Raw genomic sequence first — 25,712 nt, 5'->3', positions numbered from 1 at the left:
GGGATTACATACTGCCATCTAGAGATCGGTGTATTGGAATATCCCTAGTCATGATAATGCTAAAAGTGTGGAGAATGTGACTGGGATTTAAATTTCATGTTTGTATGCTCTTGGACTTATTGAGCTTCTAAAGTTTATGAGTGCATCCCCATTATTTGTAGATATATATATATATATATATTGAATTACGTCCCATTACTAGTATCCTTAGCCACCTCACCTTTAGACCTACACTGAAGAGGTAAATCGAGAATATACCTCATTTGGCCAGGGTTTGAACACGAAACCTGGGAACCTCAGCATCACTCCAAGAAGTTCTTCCTTTACCAGTGGTGCTATACCCCAGGGCTTTTGTAGATACATTTGAGTGGAGGCTATGAGTGTGGGAGGTTATTAAGAGACTCTTAGTGCATGTTTAGGTTTCTAACGAGTCTATTTTGAATGACCATGATGTTTAGGTTGGTAATGAGTCTATTCAAGTGTATGAACTATTTGGGGGTCATTGAGGGTGTGATGATTTATATTGGGATGTCATGTGAGAGGGGGTAATCTCACCTTAGCTGGTTTTGTAAACTTAGCTAAAAAATTTTGGTATTATATCAATATTTTGGGATCTCAAATTGGTTTAAGGAAAAATCAAAGATTTCTATATATTAGGAATGTTTTAGGAAAAGTGTTTTTCTCAAATAATGTTAATGTCAAATCATTTAGGGTCACAAAAGGTGATTTCAACAAGGAAAAAAAAAAAATTAAGCTTGAGTGATCAGTTGATTCTTGGAATAAAATTATTCTTAGACACTACCTAGTAAATTAAATATTTGATTAGGTAAAAGTTATATGATTTTAGCACATAATATGTCACTAGAAAGCTCACTTAAAGACCTCTGGTATATTTAGAAACCGTGTAAATCTAATATTATTTAATTACTCAAATAATAATGAGAAGGTATCTTAAGTTAACTGAAATTAATCTCATGATTAATCTGATAGACGTATGGGACAACCTTCAATCCATGGATCAAAAGATAATCAATAAAGTGATTTTTACAAAAATAATTCTCATTATAATATAAATTTCATAATAATATCAAGATATGTCTTCTAAGTATAAAGTCATTTTCATGGGCAATCTTTTGAATTCTATTTAATTTCTAAATTTTTGATAAGTAGGGAATCGATCTCAAACATTAACCCAAGTCGGTCCCTTGTTTCACCCCCTAAGTGAAGTGAGTTATATGAGATAAAGTGAGTTTGGTTATGCATAAATGATTAATAAATATTTGAATTAAGGTGAGTTAAAATAATAAAATGACTAAAAATAACATAAGAATGATTAATAATATATTATTTTAATTATTTCATAGAGATTAAAATTATAATTTAATAAAAATTACACAACATTTTGTTGAGGAAATGGTGAGGTTGCGAAGAGGGCTTCACATTGAGGAAGTTGGGGTGTTACCAAACACCCAAATTGTACGTTACATTTTAGATTTTTGTGATTTTTGTTTCTTGGAGCGAAAAAATTAATCGAGACTCTTATGAGAATTGTATGATTGTATTTAGGAATATATATCGTGTCTCGATCGTATGTCTTGAATGATAATTTTGTACAAGTGTAATCTCGAAAACAAGTCAAAAATAATAGAGAGGTAATATCTTTATAATTTAAAAATAAATACTTACAAAATTACATACTTTTAAAGAAGCTGAAGCTCCAGTCATTTCACTTACTAAAATGGGATAGATAGTTGGGAGTCAAAATCCACCAACTATCCCAAATGTTTGTGCCTAATGAATTAATGATTCTTGCCAAAGGTAGGGTACATTAATTCATTTGATTGCAACGTGATGCACAACAACAAGACATGACAAAGTCAAAGGAACAAACCATTTATTGGTGACATACTAAATATTGGAAACGTACATGATATTTTTATGATATTTATACATTAATGTGTTCTATTTATGTTATGATAAATACAAATATATAACACATTAGTACACAAAAGTTATCAAAAGTGTCCAAATAACATTTTTGATCAAATATATAAATGAAAATTCTATTTGAATATTTAAGTTTGACATTTTTATTGATATTCTACATTGATATCTTATATATTTATATTAATATTAAATACAATACAAAACATTAATATAAAATGTCAATACAAAAATTCTTCAGAATGCCATCAATGTTCATTTTGGCATAGCGGTGCATATCTATCCACTCTCACCCCCCAACTGTGGCTTACTCCAACTTAATGGCACAATAAAGCTGCATATCCATCCACAGCAGCCTCTGCAACAACATAATAGGGATGGAATTTAAGGGAAAGGAAACCTACTACAAATTACAGTGAAAAGAAGAGCAGAGAAATCATAGGAGGAAGATTCGAGAGAGAGAGAGAGAGAGAGAGATAATTTTCTTCATTTCTCATAATAACTAATACAATTCAAGCGCCTATTAAATAGATTTCAACAAATCCACTAAATTAAAAAATAAGAAAATATTAACAACAAATTAACCCACTAATATTATCTAAATAAAATAAATAAATTTAAATTAAATAAAATGACCAAATCCTGACCCACATAACCATATCCATATTGCCATCTCTATTTCCTATGCTAATTGCTTTCATTTATTTATTTTTGCACATATCACAACAACATCTACTGGTGTGCCTTCTTAGGCGCTTTCTTCCACTATTTCATCAGAAATAATAACTCATCATGTGGTTCTGGTGTATTGACAAAAAATGAAAGTATTTTTCCATCAAAAGATATCACTAGTAGTTTTTCCTTTGTTCTTGAAAACAAGGACAATTTTTAAGAGAAGAGGAATGAAATGTGCAAAAAAAATAAAATAAAAATAGTTAGCACAGGAAATAGAGATGGCAATATGAATATGGTTACGTGAGTTGAGATTTGATCATTTTATTTGATTTAAGTTTATTTATTTTATTTAGATAATATTAGTAAATTAGTTTATTGTTAATGTTTTTCTATTGTTTAGCTTAGTGAATTTGTTGAAATCTATTTAATAGGTGCTTGAATTATATTAATTATTAGGAGAAATGAAGAAAATTATCTTTTCTCTTAAATTTGTAGCAATTTCTGTGATCTTATTTTCACTACAATTTGTAGCAAGTTTGCTTTCCCCTAAATTCCATCTATCACACATCAACCATTATTGCCTACTTTGCAGTTGGGTCCATCAAACAAACACTATAAGAAAGAAGCTCTACTTTTAACTTCAGATACACCACTGCTGAAACTTCGCCATTGCTCACACTCCGAAAGGTTATCCACACAAACACAACCCCACCATGGCAATCTTCCCATCTTCTTCGTCCTTCATTCATCCTCAACTATGGCATATCGTAGCCAAGATGTCTCTCCTTGACACCATTCTGTTCTACGTTAGTACTCTCTCCTTAATTTTTTTTTCTTTTTGGTACTTGAGGATTGTACCATTTGGGACAAAGTAGAGACAAAATATGGTGTACGAGACTCGAACTCTAACCTTCAGATTCATCAACCTGCAATTCGGGTGGTCTCGCTTGTTAATCTTATGTTTGCAAAATCATATGTTTATAATGTTTTTGTGTCTTTGCGGCCGCAGATCATAAATTTGGTGGACAAGTTGGGGATATGGCACAGATTGCCGGTGTTCATGGGGCTGGCTTATTTGGGAATCAGGCGGCACTTGCACCAACGATACAATCTCTTGGACGTCGCCGGGAAAATAGGCCGTAAATATCAGGTCGGAGAGTTCGGATATCGGACGGCCGACGGAACCTGTAACCATCCTAACGATGATCTGATCGGCAGCCAGGGAACTGTGTTTGGCCGCAACATGCCTCCCTCCACTTCACTCTACGGAGTATGCTCTCGACCATCTGTGCTTAATTTGCAGAGAATTTGGTCTGCAGTTTGAGTTTTTAACAGTCTATGCTTCTCAATTTCCTTGATTTGAATGTGATCTTGACATTCCATGGACGGCCGATCACTTCTGAAGCAAAATTGAGAAGTAATGACAGGTTTTGTTATTTTTTTGAGAAAAAGACCGATTTGACCTTAAACTTTTGGATTTTAGTCAATTTAGCTGTGGAATTATTTACTCCTAAACTTTTCGAATGATTTAAATCAAAGGTGAATTTGAGAGAAAGAAATTAGTATTTTAGAGACGAAGTGAATCATTTTGAAAAGTTTTAAGAGTGAATTTGAGCAAAAGAAAAAGATGAGGGGTTAGACTGACAAAATCCGAAAAGTTAAGGACCCAGTTGGACCTTTTTTTTTCCCCTATTTTTTTTTTTTTTTTCTGTTTTTGGCTAAATTGGTAATATATGTTGTTGATGGAGGTGTGATTTGATTTTCCAGTTGCTTGATCCTCACCCAACATTGGTGGCCACCAAGCTTTTGGAGAGAAGGAAGTTCATAGATAGTGGGAAGCAATTCAACATGATTGCTTGTTCTTGGATACAGTTCATGATTCATGACTGGATTGATCATATGGAGGACACTCACCAGGTATGTATCTTTCCAAACAGATGCATTATGTTGTAGAAATTGGCTCTTTAAGCTGCAGAAAATTTTCAATTTGGTTGGCACTTAAAACCCAAGAAACAGAGAACAGCGTATGGGACTACCAGTGATTGTGAAAGCCAAGGCTGAATTGTTTATCATTTTATAGAAGCAATAAGAGCCTAAGAATTTCTCTAACAGGTGGAACTCAAAGCTCCGGATGAAGTTGCAGATGGGTGTCCATTGAAGTCATTCAAGTTCTTTAAGAATAAACAAGTTTCTACAGGCTCACTGGAGGTTAAGACTGGGTTTCTGAATACAAGAACCCCATGGTGGTAAGTGCTTTAGAAACTACGTATTTTCTACGAGCAATTCTAGTAATTCTTCGAAGAACAATGATGTCAGGCCCGAGATTTGGGGGCCGGATAGTGGAAAAACCCTTTCAGCCCCTGCTTTTGAGACTTCCATGTCAGGGTCCTCCTTCAAATCCGCGTCTACACTTTAGCCAAGTTTTTAATACTTACGAAACTTGAATGGTAATCGTTACATAACAAAACAAAATTTTGTCTTACTCTTGTTTTGCAATTCTAGAAGGTAGTAGAGAAAGAATATGAACTGCACCAAGATTGTATACTGCCATCCCTTTTTTTTTTTTTTAATCGTTTATCTTTTTGATCGAATTAGGGATGGGAGTGTAATCTATGGCAATAACAAGGAGGGGATGGGAAGGGTGAGAACATTTAAGGATGGCAAGTTAAAGATCTCAGAAGATGAACTTCTTGAACATGATGAAAAGGGAATTCCCATCTCTGGTGATGTCCGAAATTGTTGGGCAGGGTTCTCGCTTCTGCAAGCTTTCTTTGTCAAGGAACATAATGCTGTTTGTGATATGCTCAGAGTAAGTTCAATTTGCATCACCACCTATTAAGTATGTTCTTCTGTTAGCAGATAGTTTTAATTGCCCTAAGTTTTATGCCATTATGCATTGCATGAGAGTAGTGAAGTGTGTGCATTGTGTGCATATATTTTGAGGCTAATTTTTGAGTTGTTCGTCAATCATCATTAGGAAAATTACCCTAATTTTGATGATGAGAAGCTCTATAGACATGGGAGATTGGTAACTTCCGCAGTCATTGCCAAAATACACACTATTGATTGGACAGTTGAACTCTTGAAGACTGACACTCTTTTGGCAGGCATGAGGATCAATTGGTAAGATTGCAATTCAAAGAGAATGATATTTCTTTCATTTGAGCCAATAAGGACCTAAATGATTAATGTGATATTCTGGACAAATTCGAGAGAAGAAAGCCACATGCTAAGCTAACAAATTTTCTGCATCCAAATATTTGCTGCAGGTATGGCTTTCTGGGAAAGAAATTCAAGGATTTATTTGGACATGTATGTGGGCCAATACTAAGTGGATTGGTTGGTCTTAAGAGCCCTAGAGATCATGGAATTCCCTATTCTTTGACAGAAGAATTTGTAAGCGTCTACAGAATGCACTGCCTTCTACCTGATGAACTTATCCTAAGAGACATTAAGTCTTCAACTTCTGAATACAAATCCCCACCAATTGAAGAAGTGTACTTCTCTTTCCTTCTCATTTATATTTATGCGAGATTGATTCCTTCTTTTCCTCTTGGATAACAATTGTTGGATCTAAGTTCGTGGATTGGGTACTTAAGGTTTATAGGGTGAAGTGCCAAATTAGACGATGTAATTTGGCCTGAGGGCTAAATTCTACTTTCAAAGAGCCAAATAAGCTCTCATACTTTTAGACTTGTGGCAAAATTTTCAAAATGGCCAAATAAGCCATCATGCTTTTAAACTTGGGGCCAAAGGATAGTACTATTAATTCTTTCATGCAAGGGGCTAAAAGCAAAACTACAGCTACATTCAACATTGAATGCCTTGTAAATTTAACCAATGTTAGGGGTGTGAACTTGATTTTGTTCTTTGAAGGTTGCCTATGAAGGAAATGGTGGGGAAAGAAGGAGAAAGAAGACTAGCAAAAATCGGAATGGAGCAGATGATGGTATCGATGGGTCATCAGCCATGTGGAGCTGTAACATTATGGAACTACCCTACATGGATGAGGAATCTTGTTGCTCATGATGTTAATGGAGAAGATAGACCGGATCCAGTTGATATGGCAGCTTTGGAAAGTAATTCTCTTGAACACCTAATATTCTTTCCTTTTATATTTGCAATTTACTTTCCCCAAGTTTCAAATGCATCATTTTACTTGGTCTTCCCATGTCCAAGTGATGCAATGCTAAACTTTTGGGTGACTAGTTTATAGAGATAGAGAAAGAAGAGTTGCGCGATATAACGAGTTCAGAAGAAACTTACTCATGATTCCCATTAGCAAGTGGGAGGATTTAACCGATGATGAGAAGGTAGTTGAAGCTCTGCATGAAGTCTATGGAGACGATGTTGAGAAACTTGATTTGCTAGTAGGCCTACATGCAGAGAAGAAAATCAAAGGCTTTGCCATCGGCGAGACAGCTTTCTTTATCTTTCTACTCCTTGCCTCGAGGTATGCTCAACCAAGAATGAGTCAAAGAAGCAGGCTAAATATGCAATTAAACAACTGAGGGAATAATAGAGCAAATTTAAGTTTCTAACTCTTGTATTGTATGTGATACTGATGTTCAGGAGGCTTGAAGCTGACCGGTTCTTCACAACCAACTTTAATGAGCAAACCTACACAGAGAAAGGCCTCGAATGGGTAAACAAGACAGAGAGCTTGAAGGATGTAATCAGTCGGCATTTCCCTGAGATGACGAGGAAATGGATGAGAAGTTCAAGCGCTTTTGCAGTGTGGGATTCGTCGCCAACTCCAACGACCTGCATACCCTTGTACCTGAGACCAGTGCGGTAATGTGGAGGTTTGTTTTTGATGAAGATGCCAGTTAGAGAGGGAGGGTCATTGGAGCTGGTTGAAGAAGTACATATATGAATAACTGCTAATTAGTACTTGTGAAATGGAAATAACAGTGTATTTCCAGTGGTGAGTCGAGTGTAGATACGCTTGTCTACTCTACGCAATGTGGAGTGCCTTTCTGCATGCATCTCATTACCTTTGAGTTGAGGTGTACAATTAGATTAGTATCCATCATAAAAGTATTAATTTTATTACATATTATGATGTGGTAAATATTCTGTAACTGCACTGTCAAGCTTGAACTCATCTCTAACAAGGCAGGCTGGCTATTCAATTGAAGAACTCAGACTCAAGCAGGCTGTTGTCACTAAGAGTAATGCTATTCATCTCCGGATAGATCCAAAGATGAATAGTAGTAATGTGATAGTCTATGCAGAAGTGTTTGCCTGGAAAAGATGAAAGGGCGTCTAATAGATTTTATTTTTTATATTCTTTAAATAGATGTGTAATACCAATTAAATATTTTTACATGGGCTGCCACATCACTACTGTTCATCTTTATTGGAGATGAATAGCATTACTCTGTCACTAATATTGAGAAGTTTTGCATCACAAAGGAAATATATAATCAAAGTGTTCCTTTCGGCCCAACGGGGTTGGCAAGATTGGTCGTAATGGTGGTGGAATATCGCGGTTCGGCGAAGGTGGTTGGCATCTACAAGCACTCCGACACTCAAGTCAGTGAGGTTTCAAGATAATAGAGTATGTGTAAGGCTTGAAAATAATATATCTTGGCTTGTGATCAGGCTAGTTTATATAGGGACGAGGGTGCCTTGCTTGTCGTCGGCTGTCAGGGGAGGATAGAGGGCCAAGACACATAGCAGTGATAGGGATCATTTTTGAGGATCTCAGATTCAATGAAGATTATAGGCTGATGAGGATCACTGTGTGAGTTACTTGAAGTTGATAGGATCTGTGACTAGCACCAGGATCTCAACTTAAATGGAAAGGTTTTCTGAGCTTCTTGGGCTGAGATCTAGTTTGGGGGCCGCGCACAGGGCCAAGTTGTGGGCCCCTTACCCAATGGATTAGTACAGTCTAGAGCCCCCTAGGTCGAATGTTCGCATGAACGAACATTCGAGCTAGGAACATAGCCGAAGTGGTGGTCACGTTCTAGTTCACCTTGACCTAGGACCGAGCTTGTTGGGGACCGAGCTCATTGAGACCGAGCTTGCTAAGGCTGAGTAAGACAGTTTTGGGGGGCATTTTTTTGGAGATTTTAACAAGTAACACACACAATTTTGAAATTTGGGATGCTTGTTCCAGAAGATGTGATGTCGTGGGCAGACATGGAGTTGTTTCGACTTTTTAACCTTAGACGTTTAATGTGAGTGACAAGTGGCATGATCTCTGCAGGTGTTTGGTGACATTTGATCTTTAGTCGTTGGATGCATCGTGCGATATCTATATAAGGGCACCTGTAGGCCATTTTTCCACTTCTCACTTTTGTGCTTGCGATCGATTTCTGAATCCTAGTTTCCCAAGAGTTCTCACATTCTTCCTGCCTTCAAGCTTCCTTTTACCTTATTTTACATATTCACTCGTTTATACAAGTAACTTCGCGCAACCAACTCTTTCAATTTTTCAATCTTCCATTTTCTTTTACTATTTTAGGCTAGTTTATCGAGTTTTGTGACGAGTTCGAAGAGTGAATCTGAGAAAGGAAGCGTTTTCGTGAATGTCGTAAGAGAGCTCCTGGTGAGGAATTCGATGCTTGGCCATCGGGCTTTGCTGGTTGAGCATAGGGAAGTGATTTGATGTGTTGATTAGGGTAGTTGAAATATAAATCAAAGTAGAAAAAAGAGGAACTACTTCTGATGACTTTGTTTTCTTTGGTTCCCTTAGGGATAATGTAGGTGCTTCATCGATGGTCGGGTCATCCTCGAACCCGCTTTTCGGCATAACTAGTGACTATAGCTGGGTGAGTGAGGACACGTCCAAGGTCGCTTCCGCATACAACTCCTCGGATAATGTTGTTGTTTTGAGGTCGTGGATCCATTTGTTAGTGGTTGAAGAAGATGAGGGTTTATTTAAGTGTTAACCCTATGGGGAAGAGGAGCAGGTCTTCATGGCTGCGGACTCAGGGTTGATTTTTGTATACGAGACGTTCTTTATACGTCTTTGTCTTCGACTTCCGTTCACCAAGTTCCAAAGCTCGGTGTTGGTGATGTTAAATGTTGCCCCGACCTAGCCGCACTCGAACAACTGAGCATTTGTGAGAGCCTTTGAAGTGTTGTTCAACTTTCTAGGTCAGGGAGTGAGCACATGAGTCTTTTTTTCCTTCTTCTAGTCGAAAGGCTTTAGCAAGGGTAGATGGGTCTCTTTGAATGGGCTTCCGAGAAGGAAGCTGCTGAAGTCCTCTGATGCTTATATAAGAATTTTAAGGCCGACTACTTCAAAATAGCCTCTTGGCAGGATGTGCTCACATTTTTTTTTGGACGATCAAGCAACCGCCGACTTCCCTTTATACTGGAGCAAGGAATTGAGTTCCATCACGAAGCTGGAATACCGATGTCTAAATCTGGAGGACTAGCTGATGGTGGATTATAACACCCTGCTTTTCCCGAGCGTGTCACTATGCTGCGGCTCAATATATAAATACACATTTTCTTGACACGATAATCCCTTAATACCTCAAGTACCGTATTTCAAAGAAAATCTCCCAACATATCATTACAAATGTGTAAGCAACAATCGAAACCTGATATGGTCCATAACCGAATTCACTTTAATCATAACATAAGAATTCGTACCATAGTATAACATCACGTTCTCAAAACAGAATACATAGAGAAACACCTCTCGAAGGTAACAACGGACTATCTTCTAATGACATCGAAGTATAATAACAATACTTGATCGTTTCTCAAATAACATCCGTAATACGTAGCATTCTTACATTTAAAGAGACTTCTTATTCGAATCTTCATGAAGAATCAAAACACCAAAATATTTTGCCAAACCCATCGAACACGTCACCTCGTGCCGTTACATCTTAATCACTTCCGTGCCTTAGCTACAAATCCCAACTGGAATGTTTGAATGTTTCAGGGGCATAGCCCAATTAGAAGATAAACCTTCTAGTGAGGGTTTAAAAATAGATACATGAATGCATGGGTACAAAGACATGAACGCATGGTGCAAAGACATGAACGAACAGATGCCCTAGTGTAACTTCCATGGCAATCCAACCCAGCACGGCATATTAGGTAGTCATCCTGACATGCACACAAGGCAACAGGATACCCCTATACATTGTTTCGGTAATACCCTTAGGGAAATACGACTACACTATTAGGGCGACATCCCATCCCATTCACAAGTATCGATATGCCAACAATATCATGCCATGTAAAAAATCACAATTATTGATGCAAGAATACATGTACAGGTATGTTAAGATGCACATAAATTACTTATAACTTAGCAACCTTCGTGACTATTATGCTCAACATAGACAAACATAACATGTATAAGTGTGTGGGGAAAATCATTCATCTTTATACGTACTCAGAACGCCTCGATTTGCATGCAAATCCTTGATTCTTGTGTCAACCCCCAACTAATCATACAAATATTCAATGATGAGCCTCAATAATCCCTAGACATCATGTTTATACAAAAGAATATTAACGTCTATTTTTCTATAATTTCTTCATATTTTCCTCCATTTTCTTGTTATTTTTCCTTTGGTAATTCCAAAATAAATACCTTCTCAAACACTTTTTCCAATTTTTCAACACCAAAATTCATAAAATAAAATTAGAAAATATTAAAAAAAATTATAGAACCTACCCTTATCCCACGTGCCTTCATTCGTTTGGTGCGTGGTTACGCGTGATGACTAGGGTGTGTAGCACACGCGTCGGTCATTTTCTTTGGCGTCGGCATACCAGAGATGCTGGATTTTCCTCGCAAACTGATTTTCTCATCACGTTGATCACAAAGGTATCTTCCCTTGCTCGAAAAGCCCACCAGAAGGCCGTCGATTTGTCGGTTTAATACTCGGCTCCGACAACCCTTTGGTTTTCCGGCCATGCTTCATATCTCCCTCTAAACCACTTGAAAACCCTTCAAAAACTCTAGAAATGATCCTCAACCCATGGGGAACAAAAGCCCCTTATCCACAGACCTCAATTCTTCCTCAAACCCTCGAATTTTTGAGTTTAAATTTGAAGAAAACCCTTGGCCTCGGATGGCTATTTATAGCTAATCCGAGCTTCGAAATGCCCATGGCTACCCCATCCAATGCCTTTAGCGCTTCTATCTTCCCTAGATTGACCCAAAAACACCAACATCTGTCCCCTAATCCCAATTACAGAGCATCAAAATTTTCAACCAAGATACGACCAAAATTTCCCTAAAATGGGCCACTATTAAGGCTGATGTCGACCTAAGCCTAGCCTTGAGACCCCTCAACCACTCCCTCGAGCCTCCGATGGTTGAAATAGGCAATAGGAAAGGTGTGGCCGGCAGCTTGGTCGGCCATGGCAATTCTAGGTTTTGAAAATTGCACTATAGCTCTCTTAACTTTTTAAATTGTTTTTGACACCCCTCTGAACAACCCCCCGAGTTTCCAAAAATTTCATAATGACCCATAAGTTCTAAAATCTTCATTTACATCCCGAAGATTTAGAAATAACATCATTTCAACCTCCCTTGGGCAATTTTAAGAAATTATACTTAGGCCCAAATGAATGATTTGACTGTAAACCCTTTCTTTTTGACTTGAAACTGCTTTAGGGTTGTTCCATATGCAAAATTTGAATACTTTAAGGGTTCCATTGACTTTTCGGAAGTTTCTTACGACAATTCGATTTTTCAGCTTGGACCGTAGCTGTATCGAAAATTATCTCTGATTCAATTTCTTTCAATGTTAAAAATCATGCCTTGGAACATTCGTTAGGGACATGCCTGTTTCCTTAGGCATCTAAGCTCCTGGTTATTCCCTCAGATTGATTCGGTCACTTTTTCATGCTATTTATATATCGATTTCTATGAAATTTTGCATTTCTTTCCAAATACTTATTTCAAAAGTAATCCAAAGTTTTTAGATATTACATTCACCCCTCCTTAAAGAAATTTCATCCTCGAAATTTTTGTCCCTGGGTATTGCACTTGAACTCTCCAAGGCCTTAAATTATTTACCTTCAAGTCACTAAAATCTTGATTTCTACAAAAATTAATAACCGACTTTACTCGATTAAATTGATTTAGTCTCTGTGCCTTCACAAGATCTTTTCTTAGCCTGAAAAAACTTCAGGGTTGACTCACACACAAAATTGGACCACCCTTAGGGTCCCTTTGACTTCCCGAATGTCCCTCACGACCATTCGGTTCAGTCAACATGTCGGACTTATACAACAATAATTTCGAAAACTATTCCCAATCTGATTGCTTTTAGCGTCATTAGCCTTGTCTCAAGACACTCACCAACCTCATGCCCTCTTTCCTAGACATCCAAGTCCCGGGGTGTTCCCTATTGTCAATTCGATAATTTTATTGATTAATTTCTCGAAATCAACTTTTTGGGCTTTCTAGACCACTCAAGTTCCTTTAAAAATAATTGAAAATCTTATATTTTCCAACACCATGTAATATCACAATGACACGTGACTACCGCAATGATGTCCATCGTCTTAATGGATTTCAACTGCCTCTAAGCATCACTTTGCAGCCAACTTCCCATTTTTCACATCAAACCAAAACCAAACCACGACAATGCCAATCAACCTCGATAACATTTCTTCACTGATAAGTCAACAATGATTTTATGTTGATCACACACGGCAACGTTTCCCTTTCCGATCACACACGATCATGAATTTTATGCCGATCAAACATGGCAATGTCTTAGCACTGATCAATCGTAGCAGTGTCACTTATAATGCCCATTAGACACGTTGACACCCATTCAAACCTAGCATTTCGTCTTGAATCATATACATCATAGCTTGAGTTGATCCTCATGGTAACATCTCATCATCGATCAACTATAACCATGTTAGTACTATATGGGAAGAAACTATTTGGCTCCTTTAGCCATGATCGACGATTCATCGCATGGTCTACTACCTTGACCAGCCAACCTTCATTTATCGCTATAACTTAAACATAACCCACATACCTATACATCATAGTGGGAAATTTCATGCTTCAGCTAATAACGTGCACTAGCCAAGTCCACACCCTGAGCTTAACGATGCACGTGCCATAACATTTCCCTAACTAGGAATTCTGTCTATATTCAACAAAAATACCGAGGCTTATATTATTGGCCAATACTACTTGCCAACAAGGGTCACTTACCCACATATGGGGACTCTCATTGGGCAACCCCTCTTAAATATTCTACACCCAAACTTTAGCTTCCCACAATCACGTCCCATGCTAGGCCTTACTCCAGCTGTCAAACCTTACAACGAGTGAGTGATCTTACCATTTTGCTTTAGGTTCATGGAACCTTTAACACCAACCCTCGTCACCATTACTATGCTTGCCACAAATCTTTGGCCCCTGACCACCCGCACAATTTGAAAGTAAAGCAAGATCGCTACGGGGTAAGCAGGGTAGTTTAAAAATTTTGAACCTTACCCCGATCTTAGCGATTGGATCAACGTCGAAATCAAATCATTCACAAACAAATAAATAAATCTAATCTTTAGATTATCGAGTCGTTCGTGAATTCGAGCCATCCAAGCGTCTGGCCTCTAACTAGTGATACGCGACACGCATCCGTTGGCAAGGAGAGCAGAATATGAGTGCTAGCTCATTCTCCTTTTCGCGGCTTGTATATGGACGGAAAAAGAACGCCCACGTTTCAAATTGATGCCAAAAGAAACGGGGAAGAGTGAGTGGCAATATGTTTTTCAACTCTTGAAAAACGACACCAAAAACCACTACCATTTAGGACAACCTATAAAGGGATATTTATATAGAAATATCCTAGGGTTTCTAAAACCCTAATGGATTGGGCTAGCCCATCAATTCTAATTTAATTAGAATCTTAAGTGGGTTTATTCTAGTCTAACTAGAAATATAATTAAATGGCCCAAATCCTTTTATAAGTTTAAATAAAATATTTTGTCCCAAATCTAATTCAAGTCCAAATATAATATTTAATATTTGGCCCAAATCTAATTTAGTCCAAATATAATATTTAATTTAATATTTGTCCCAAATCTAATTTAGTCCAAATATTAACTTAAGTCCAAATATATTTTATTTCCTATTTGTCACTCCAACAAATAGAAAATTATTAAATTAGAAACTCCCTCCTAATTTAATCAATTGCCATTTTAGGAAACTCTTTCCATTATGACGACTTCTCATCATATCGACGTCATTACGTCTATTTGTTCTTTTTCCATGAGAACCTACGACAGCACAACTTCTTGCCGAAGTGTCACACTTAACCATACGTCTACTCTCCTGGTTTAAACCAGGGACCGTGCCTATTGCGTATGACTCATTAGGCTTTCGAATATGTTGGCAATGTGTCGGTACAAACATATAAGATAAGATTGGCCTCTAGCAAGGCATCATGCCTACCCAATTATTCAGAAAGATTCATAATCCACAAATAACCTTTCACGAGCATGGTTACCGTCTAATACGATCCTCTCGTCAATGTATCTTATGTGATCTCAAGTATGGCGATGTGTTACTTGATAACGATCACATGAGTTTTCTTCAGTTTTTCGGATATCTTCACTTAATTAGAAAGTAAATCAATAACTCCTTATTGATCTCTTTTACCATCGCCATGGATTTAAAGTGAATATCTACCGAAGGCGCCTTAGATACATCATCCTCTATCAAAGGATAGACGAGTTCCATCTTGGCTATGTACCCATCTCCATAAGCCTCACGATATACCCAATGATCGCCCACGTGCAGCCTTTGTCTAGGCCCATCGAAACGATGTCAAAGCATACCGGTCTTCTTATGAGATGACTGTGACAACCTCAGGTCCAAGGATTAGTTACACCCACCTCGTATGAGAATACCATCAACATATAATCAAAATGAATTCTCATGGCGAGTCATGTCCAGTGACACGTTCTCTAACATTGGTCACCTATGTACTTGTCTAGGCATCCCCATGCCTATGGGTGTGAGACCCCCATTGCTATCACATAGCAAAAACATAGCACATACAAGTCTTACCGCAATTGTCAATGTCCATTCTTGACATTGCTACGACTTGGGGCACTTAATGATGTTTAGAAACTGTGATGTATCATCTCACATCTTTATAGATTAATCACAGTATACATCATATGGACTTCTATCTAGTTTCATTTGGTTATTACAATAATAACAAGAAACTAATAGAATGACTTCTTGTGAATTTCAACAACTCCTTATTCAAATAATAAATATGATTACAATTGTCAGTGTAAAACATGCCCAATTTGATTGGGTCTAGAGCACCTACACCAACACAATCACTATGTTTCCCTGTATATTAGGCGAGCCAACACCCAGTCCTTACAACTGTGTTGCTCCCATACAGTCACATCAGGGTCCAACATCAGTTCCTAACAACATGGCTCAGGTCTGTCACTGATTGCATCGCACTAAGAGTATGACTCCGGGCTTTCGGGTCCCACCTTTACTACCTGAAACCATCATGATTACATCACCACCCTTGTAACAATCTTCTAACCAAGTTTACCAACCTAGTTTCAATTCTATTAGAATATTTTCAAATTCTACAATTCCTCGCCATAGCCTTACCCTCAAAAGCACGAGACTTCATAGCCATCCCGAATCAGCTTATTTCTCAATTCGCAACTAACATCTGACTTTGAGATTCTACCATGCATAATGGATATCTTTTCCCTCCTCAACAACTTCATTGCCATGACAACAACAAGGCTTTTTCCAAGGTCATTGCATCTTAAATCTCACAGGTTGTCTCAACTATCACGACCACAATCTTAGATTAGCCTTTCCCCCATTACTTTGCTATTCATTGAATAGCTTACTAATCCCTGAGAAACTCCAACTTCTCCCGAATTCTTCTTATACCTTTCACTTCAATTGGGCTCACATCATTTGGTTAGCAACCACATTAGCTCCAATGCCACCACAACCCCACTAGTTGTTTTCTTTCACACCTATTAACCTTTAACCGGTGGGTTAATTCTCATCAATTGCCCATACACCAGGGCATCCCCCTAGCCATATCACTCACAGCTATCGGGTGACCTAATTACCACCCTAACCCCATTCATGGAAGCCAATCTCATCCCATAAAATACTCATTTGAGCCCTCGTTACCCATTGGCAAAATCTCAAATTCGCCCTCAACATTCATCTAATCCACTCGATTAGATCTAGTTGAATTATCAGGCTTGCAAGTAACATAACATTCCTCTAGGCACTACACTAGCAATCATCTACTATCACTTCAATTTATCTCCACTCACTAGAAATCACCCTAGCCATAATTGTGGAATTCACGCTTCCACTCAATGCCATAGGACTCATCCTCCTACTCAGGCATTTACCATCACGTTGCCTTTCCCTGGGTGATACATCATGGTGTAGTTGTAGTCCTTTAGGAAGTTCATCCAGTGTTATTGCCTTATGCTTAACTTTTCTTCAGAGAACATCTTAGGTTCTAACCTAGGCCACACTTGAAACTACCATCTTTGACCCTCATTTTGGAGCAACACTCATTCGACTTGTACATCCTTTCTCCAACCAATCACCATTTGAAACTATGGATCTCTTTCTCAAAATTTGATAGATCTAGCCATCAAATCTCACTAAACCCTCAAATTAGTGGCATACACAGTGATCAACAAGACTTTACATTCACAGTCATCGAGCCTTACACTCCCAACTTTGCCATTACAGGTGCTACCACCTAGTAATCGATCTTGCGTCACCAACTGGAAATCCATCCAGTGTTATATGAGGATGCCTCCTCATTATCACATCGACACATTCAAGATTAACACTTGACTATGCAACTGTGACCCTTCACAGATTCCACAACCATGCCATAGCTACATGTTCAACCTATCACAACCAACATCACAAGTTTATAGATCCTTATACCTAAAACCCTCACACGTTTCAGTATTCCCATCTCACGGTTGGCTTTCATCTCGTAAGTCTCGCCCTCCACGACACTTACATCACATAACATCCTAGGGTCATTTGCCAACTCTTCCAATTAACCTTATTTTCTTGTATTGCCACAGGGTCACATTGGGTCCACCATCCTAATTTACTAGATTAATCACGATCAACTCTAGCAAAAAATATGCTAGGATCCTTTAATAAGGAGCATCATCACGTATCTTCTCATTATACCACAAGATATCACTCAATCATTTCATAAGCTTTCAAACTGCCACAACAAGCTAGTGATACTACCATGACACTTCAGTACCCACGGAACTCAGGTTTAGCCCAGACTTAATTTACAATGCGCTCCAGGTTTTCGGCATCTAATCACCTCCACAACAGATTGGTTACTCCACATAGAGGGCTATAGTCCCTCATCATGAGCTAACCCATTGGCCACCTGCCATCTGCATTCAGTGGTCCCTAGTATTAGACCATCATTGGTAGGCGTCATCTATAGCATTATTCCCATGTTAGACCCATTCTTTTTCCACGGGTTTTACTTTTTGGACATCTCGAGTCACCACATGGTCTCAACATTCGTCGAACCATTTCATCACCGCTTCCCTAAAGCAAATGGCTTAACCCCCACTTGGGTCTTTGTGCACTTTGCCCTACCTGGCCTCCATACACTTATCCAACTCGCCCCTCACAAATTTAGTATCCTTTCTCATCATGGTTCATCACCATGTTCCCTCCGGCTCAACTTTCTTTATTGAATTGGTTTTTAAGCAATCTTTACTTACATAGATGATTACATTATCCCATACGTATAACTGATTCATTTCTTAACTTGTGATCTCTCAGCCACTCAACTGAGCTTGCCTTTTGACACTAAGTATCTAATCATCTCAGCACATGGGTCATTATCATTAACCGTGCTACCTTAGTCCCTTAGTCACCTTGACCTTCATGAAAGATTAACGATCATTCGAAACTTAGACCCTTACCCAACATTATTCCTATGGTGCTGCTCTAGATCTTTGGCATCTGATCATCACCTGCAGTTCACTATGTTGCTCCGGCCAATGGGCCACCTACTCTTACCATGAGCCAACTCATTAGTCCTCTACCATATGGTCCATAGCATTAGATGTGTCACTGCGAGCCTTGCACCAGTAACATTAATGCTATGATGAAACCTCTGTGAGTTACGATGGTTCCACCTCCATCTAACAAAAGCAACCTTATTAGGTTGTCCTTGCCTTGATAACCTTAGGCTCACTCCATGAGCCTCATTCCTCAAGGCTTTATATCACTTACAACTTAAGAGAGTCTCAAATCATTCCAACTCTTAAAGCCTAATGATCTTACCCAACGAGATCATACCTCACGACTTTTCAACCAAAATCTGAAAGACCTATCTTTCCATAACAATGGATCCAAGTCTATCATTAGCCACAAAGTCGACAAGCTCATCCATCTCTTAACTACCCGACTAGCATTGATCTCTCAATCCACAACCATCATGCTAAGTCTAGCTTAAGTTCCGCACCCATTGTCTAGAGCACATCTTGTCACCCTCCAGGTGAGTTGAGACCTCATGTCTCCCCTTGCATACCTACATATGCATTTAGTCACTACGCCCAGATCGACCTTCCAACATGCCTTACTTGGGCTGCCAAGACTTTGGAATTGCAACCTGGGGCCTCTACATCACTCGTTACACCCTTGCCTACTAAGGTATCTGTAGTTGGCATTTCTTTCACGTGCACAGCCCATGGATGTCCTATTGTCACAATCTTGCCTATCATTTCCCTCGGCTCACACAACCCATTCATACCCTTCATTCGACGACCTTTTCATCATCCCAACAAGGATCTCGTGAGCTTAGGTGTCCTCCCCGACCCCAAGCATCACAATGAGAGTCTATTCATCGCTCATCTCTCGTGACCTTAGGTGTCCCACTTGACCCTAAGCGTCACAATAAGGGTTTGATTAGCCCCTCATCTATCAACACATGAATCGTTTCTTAGCCCTTCACAACATAGACTACTAATCCCATGGCTTTCACAAACATATCAACACATGCCAGACTCATTCATCCTCGATCTGGATTCCTCTGAATCTTAACTCGACTTGTTAGGGATTTTCTATCTCATACAAATGCTTACTATGGTCCATTTGCCACACATCTATCCTTCCTTAGGATAGACCTCGTTTCATCTTGAAACCAACTAGGGACAACTCATGCCCTAGGTACATCTCCTTCGAGATCGTCATAACGATACTATCACATCTTACCATATACGTCTAACAATCATACATCACACAAAACTCCCCTCGAAGTCCTTCCGTAAATTACTTATGTTATGCCTACCTTGGCCATAAAATGCATATGCATAACATGCATACTCCCTTCAGAGTCTCACTATAAGTAACCTTACTCCCTTATTAGAGCTTGTCACATGGCTTGTTGATGACTCATTTCCTTGAGCCTCGAGCTAACTCCCACTTTAGCTTACTCTATCTTAAGCACACCAACCTTATCACACTAATTCTAAGGGAAAAACTCTATTCCCTCATACATGCTTGGCCAATTCCCCAACATAAGAACGAGTTCCCTCTCAGATTAGTTATACCTCAGGCTCTCCTTACCCCATCATGACTCTTGTCATGACTTACCTTCGTGTCCCCACACAAGTCTCAACACTTCAATCTAAAGGAATTCTCATTCTTAGAACACTTCATATTCCTCGAATTCCCAAATTCAAGTTTCTTGACACTAATACCCACACTTGGGTTTTCAATTTCTTCTTTACTCAACCCGTATACCTCTTACGGGTATATCATCTCAACCCATGATATTTTCCTATTCCTAGAGCAGGAATATCCGAGCATACCCTTCAAATCATCACAGGCCTTATCGCCTCAACCCAATCCTTAGGGTCCTAGGACCACATGTCCTACTTTCGAGGTCATTGTATCAATTTCACATCCAAACCTTGAGATTACAAACAACCGTTCCTGACCCCAACTCAGTAGTTACATCCAAATTATGCCAGACATCCTCGACTCATAACTCTGACAATTTCGTTCACATCTATCGCTTAACCGACCATACATAACACCGCCGATGCGCTAGCTTTCCCCACTCATATTACTAGTCATGCTTCGATACCAATTGTGATGACCCGTTCCCACCTATGGGCACCACTAGTGAATAATCGATCGGATTACTCACACATCAAACAATAACTAAAGAGATGAACTATGTTTCAACAAGCAACGCCCTAGGTGGGGATTAGGCTTCTTCCTTCCCTTCGCTCCACTTAAGGAATCGATCCCAAACATAAAAAAAAGCATAGCGAAACGAAATCCAAAACAAGGGTGAACTTCACCTTTCTTTAGCTTGTCTCATAACAAGCCAAAGGTGATCAAGGCGCAAAAATAACATATTAAAAATCTGCTAAATACTGGGAATTTATGGAAAATTCCCTTTCAATCTTTACACAATTCGAAGACTTGGCTCAAGCCAAACTAAAGCCACATACAATAAACAATCTCATAAGCATCTTACACATTATGTTGATTACAACCAACTAGATACCATCTAGCACCCAACAACATATACATCCAATACGCAAGAATATATACAGAATATATACAACATACAAAACTCGGGCAACAATGCTAGTCACTACTTTATCCTCCCGACATCATCACTGTTTGCATATGGACTTACAACATCTAAAACATGAGGTAAAACCTCATGAGTCATAAATACTCAGTAAGGGTGCAAATGAATGTAAACAAGATAATATATGAGATGCAATGACAAGTAAGTATGCATGAATGGTAAGGTATCACTACCCTCCGAACCCACATGTTTGAGGCAATAACCTCCCAAATTACTCATAGCATGCATCTAGTCTCCCCATGGCCATAAGACTCCACTAGAACACCTATATATAGAACATACACAACAAGCAACTGCACAAAACATATATTCATCATTTTACGAAACATTCATAAGGACGCCTGACTGGACTCTGAGCTCTTCTAGGATCACTGCCTCCTAGGTAGAACCTAGATGCAAATAGACAAAAATCCTGCTACATAAAAAATTAAACTAGGGCCAAAGCTTTAGCCATACACTGCAAAAACCACCCCTCAACAATTTTCAAACAACTCCAACCGAGGGTTTAATCCAACCAACACTTATTCTATATTATATCACATAATGTAAATAATTCGAAAAGAATTAATTTTTTACCTTAACCAATCTGGAGGAGAAATCCGACAAAACGCCTACGTCGAGTTGCCTCTTTGGTTGAAATCTTGGGCCCAAAATGCATTTCCGAGCATTTGGCATGCTCCTCGAGCCCCAAATTAATTTTTAGGATTTTCTAGATTTTTTTTGGCTTTTTCCCTCTATTTTTCTCCCTTTTCCATTTTTTTTTTCTTTTTCTTCTTTTCTCCTTCTTCCTTCTCTCGCTCACGCGCACAGCGCTTGCCTAAATAGCCATCAGCCACCACTGCTGCCTACGCTACAAATCGCCTCCACCCATTGGCCAACCGCTTTTGACTGCCACCACCGCGACCTCTTGCGCCTCTAGCCTGCATGCACAGTAATGTCGCTGCTGCTCGACTACTTCTCACGACAGCCACACTGCCGGTCACTCCTAGCTGTGGCACGACTGCTGCCATTGGCCTCTTTAGCCACTGTCGGCCAACTTAGTGAGCCATTGCGCGCTTGCTTGTTTTCCACCTGATGCCATCGCGGCCACTGCTGCTCACCTCCATTTCCATCGCCGGTCACTGCTCGCTTTTGCCGCTGTTGCCTCCAACAAGCCCCTTGCCAGCCACCGATCGACCCAAGCTCTCTATTGTATTAGCTTCTACCCCTCTTGGCCAAATGCTCTCTCTCTATTTCTCACTCTCTGATTTCAAATTTTGAGAGAAAATGGGCATTGTTCAAAACTTGGCTCCCAAGTTCACATGTACATATATATATATATATTACACATTTAACTCTCATTAATTTCCTTAATTCCCCTTAGGAAAGTTATTATTTGTACTTGAACCCTCCAAGGCCTTAAATTAATTACCATAAAGCCACTAAAATCTTAATTTCTCCAAAATTAATAACTGACTTTACTTGATAAAATTGATTTTGTTCTTGTGCCTTCATAGGACCTTTTCTCAGCCCAAAAATGCTTTAGGATTGATTCGCACACAGAATCAGACCACCCCTAAGGTCTTTTTGACTTCCTGGATGTCCCTCACGACCATTTGGTTTAGTCAACAATTCGGGCTTATACACCAATAATTTTGAAAACTATTCTCGATCTGATTGCTTTCAACGTTATTAGCCTTTCCTCGAGACGCTCACCAATCTCATGCCCTCTTTCCTAGACATCCAAGTCCTGGGGTATTCCCTGTCATTAATTCGATAATTTTATTGATTAATTTCTTGAAACCAACTTTTTGGGCTCTCCAGACCACTTAAGGTGCTTTGAAAATAGTTGGAAATCTTATATTTTTCAACACCATGTAATGCTGGGTATTATAGTTTGTTGTTTCTTACCTTATTTATTTTCTATTTCAAGTAAGATGGCCCTTAAAATGACTACCGAGGTGATAAGGAAACGTGCATTGCGCAGGGGGGTTGAGCCAAACTCGGGGTTAGCTTGTAGGGTTGCTGAAAAGGCGCCTGTTCTAGAGAATGGTGTCGGGGTGTCCAACGGTCCTATGCTGGCTCTTCTTTCGTCTTCTTAACCTGCTTCTTCGAAATGTGGGAGTTCTTGATGGTCCGGGAATAGGCTGAAGTTGAGGAAGCCCCATTGTAGCAGAAGAGTTTGAGGACTGCTCAGGAGGAGGAATCTTGGCCCTCTAGGACCTCAAGCTCGGCCATCGATCAGCCTTCGAGCTCCGAAGAAGACTTGTTGAGGTCGAGCTTGTGGGGTTGTGACGACAATGAGCCTGATCTAGGGAGCCTCTGAAGGATCATCTCGAGGATACATAGCATGCAACGGAAGCGTTTTTTAAAAAAAACTTTCCTCGTATTGATTAGAATCTAGGAAACTTACTTTTCCTACGGATTACCGGACAGAATGAAGCGACAGGCGGAGGATGGGCGGGAGCTTCTTCTCGTGGTGGAGACGACGGCTGTTCTGCAATCCTTCGGCTCCTTCGCATCAGAACTTGAAGGCTCTCTTTCGATCTTCCGAAGTATGACTTGAACTCATGGCCTCTCTTTCGGTGAAGAAGAGTAAAAATCGACTTTGATGAAAAACAACCAAGGAGAGAATATATAGGGAGAATCCTAGGGTTAAAACCCTAGTGGGCCAAACCCTAATGGGCCAAGTCCATTTAATTAATTTTCTAATTGGGTTAGCCCAATTAATTAATTAAAAACTAATGAACTATTATTTTATTCTAGCCCAATTAATTATGGACCATTCTGAATAAAATAATTCTCTCTCAATGTAATTCACCCAACAAGCCAAATGTATTAAATACTACATGAGTTATATCGAGCTACCCCGGGGACCAAAAGACAAATTATTCACGGCTACTAAAATGACCAAAATATCCCTACTACCTAGTAGCTATATTTTGTCATTCTAAGTGTTCCAACTATCACCATATGGTAACACTGACCCCACGAATAATTTTGCATATGCCATGTCTTTGACCTACTAGTGTAATGACGAAAATACCCCTCTGCGTAACACCCATCATTTAGAAAGGAATAATGTACTAACACCTCTCTAAATGATTTCTACCATCCTTAGATCACTAGTCCAATAATCCGTGACTACTCGAATATACTTGCTTATCACTGGGAGCTACCCAGAAGCACACACTCTTAAGTCACGTTCCCAGGGCCCTGGATTATTTGATTATTCTTGGACAATCACAAGGGGGTGAATCACAGAAACTATCTTGTATTAGTCTGTCTTAGCTAATTAGAAACCATACTCCCAACTCAAAAGGTTATTGATCTTTGATAGACCTCACCTACAGTGAATCTAAGAATATAGCTCTAGGTTCACTAGACCACCAACTAATACTCAAGTATTAGAGTACTCGTCCACGTAGTAGTAGTGATAGACTAGCTCCATGATAATTAGTACTTTGTCATTAGCTTCTATCACAGGTCCACTCTACGCATTCCAAATGCGCTTGTACAATTAGAGTAAACAGACTGTTTACTGGCTAAGGCAAGCCATCCTCCATTAGGATCTATTGTACAATGATCTTATCATGATAGAATGCCCAGTTCTATCAAAAGATCAAGAGTAATATTTTCTTGCTTATTAAGTACCCATGATTCATGCCTAACTGTGAAGAACGACCCATCACATGAATCACTTACTTAATAGCATGGACACTTTTCCAACAATTAAATGCAAATATTATATGTGCCATAAACTGAATAAAAGAAACATCATTACCATAAATTAAACAAAACGTGTCTTTAGGGCATACATTTCCAACAGCCTCTAGTGCAAGGAGTTCTAACACTGGGCCTTTGTTGAATAGTGCCTCTACCTCGAGTTCATTAAGAAGAGAGAGCTGGACCTCAGGGTTATGGGGTTGTGCCATTGGTCTGAGATGCAATCCCTTTGTCCCGCTAGCGCCTATTAGACACTAGAGCTAGAGTTCCGGTCCTAATCAAAGCGACTTAGCTGAGCTCATGAGAAGGCGATGGAATGGGCGAGAATGGAAGTGGTTGCCAAGATGGACAAGCTGTGGAAACGAACGTCACAAGCAGAGGAAATGGTTATATGGGCTGACAATCGCTCCAAGAAGTACCATCAGCAGTGGGAGTGTAGTTTGGAGGAACTGGCGGTGTTAAAGGGGGAAGCCTAGGCTGTCAAAATTGCTGCCTAGGAAGGGGTCGAGAAGGTGGAAAAGTTAACGGTTAACCTTGCCACCACCATTTTTAAACTAACCAAGCGAAGCTCGAGGCTGCCAAGCTGAGGACTCAGGTAGGCACAACTCGAATTGAGGTTGAGAGCTTGAAGGACAAGGTCGTTGACCAATTCCCGGAGGGTTTTGTTAAGGCCTTGTCCCAAGCTCAGGTGCTTTTCCTTGAGGCTAACTTCTTGGCTTGTGGTGCCTTCAAAGAAGTTAT

At 39.3% G+C, this 25,712-nt stretch overlaps 1 protein-coding gene across 5 annotated transcripts in view; it reads left to right on the top strand.

Annotated features, from left to right (window-relative positions):
* Positions 1–3,254: 3,254 nt before the first annotated feature.
* The window catches only part of LOC127791231 (alpha-dioxygenase 2), a 42,053-nt gene continuing 19,595 nt past the window's right edge, over positions 3,255–25,712 (top strand). For 3 of the 5 annotated variants that reach the window (XR_008020887.1, XR_008020888.1, XR_008020886.1), the window contains exons 1-8: positions 3,255–3,425; positions 3,629–3,889; positions 4,387–4,536; positions 4,732–4,865; positions 5,215–5,428; positions 5,597–5,742; positions 5,889–6,116; positions 6,496–6,698. Coding sequence is in view for 2 of the 5 variants with exons in the window: in XM_052321085.1 (XP_052177045.1) it covers positions 3,333–3,425; positions 3,629–3,889; positions 4,387–4,536; positions 4,732–4,865; positions 5,215–5,428; positions 5,597–5,742; positions 5,889–6,116; positions 6,496–6,698; positions 6,829–7,072; positions 7,192–7,417 (1,899 nt within the window). In the remaining 3 variants the exon portion in view is untranslated. Of the gene's footprint in view, positions 3,509–3,628; positions 3,890–4,386; positions 4,537–4,731; positions 4,866–5,214; positions 5,429–5,596; positions 5,743–5,888; positions 6,117–6,495; positions 6,699–6,828; positions 7,073–7,191; positions 7,887–25,712 lie in introns of those variants that run through there. The other 2 variants (XM_052321085.1, XM_052321086.1) reach the window with 2 other exon arrangements.

Source organism: Diospyros lotus, chromosome 14, assembly GCF_014633365.1.
Source record: "Diospyros lotus cultivar Yz01 chromosome 14, ASM1463336v1, whole genome shotgun sequence".
NCBI lineage: Eukaryota > Viridiplantae > Streptophyta > Magnoliopsida > Ericales > Ebenaceae > Diospyros > Diospyros lotus.
The sequence above is the reverse complement of the archived record's forward strand: the minus strand, read 5'-3'. Positions and strand labels throughout refer to the sequence as shown.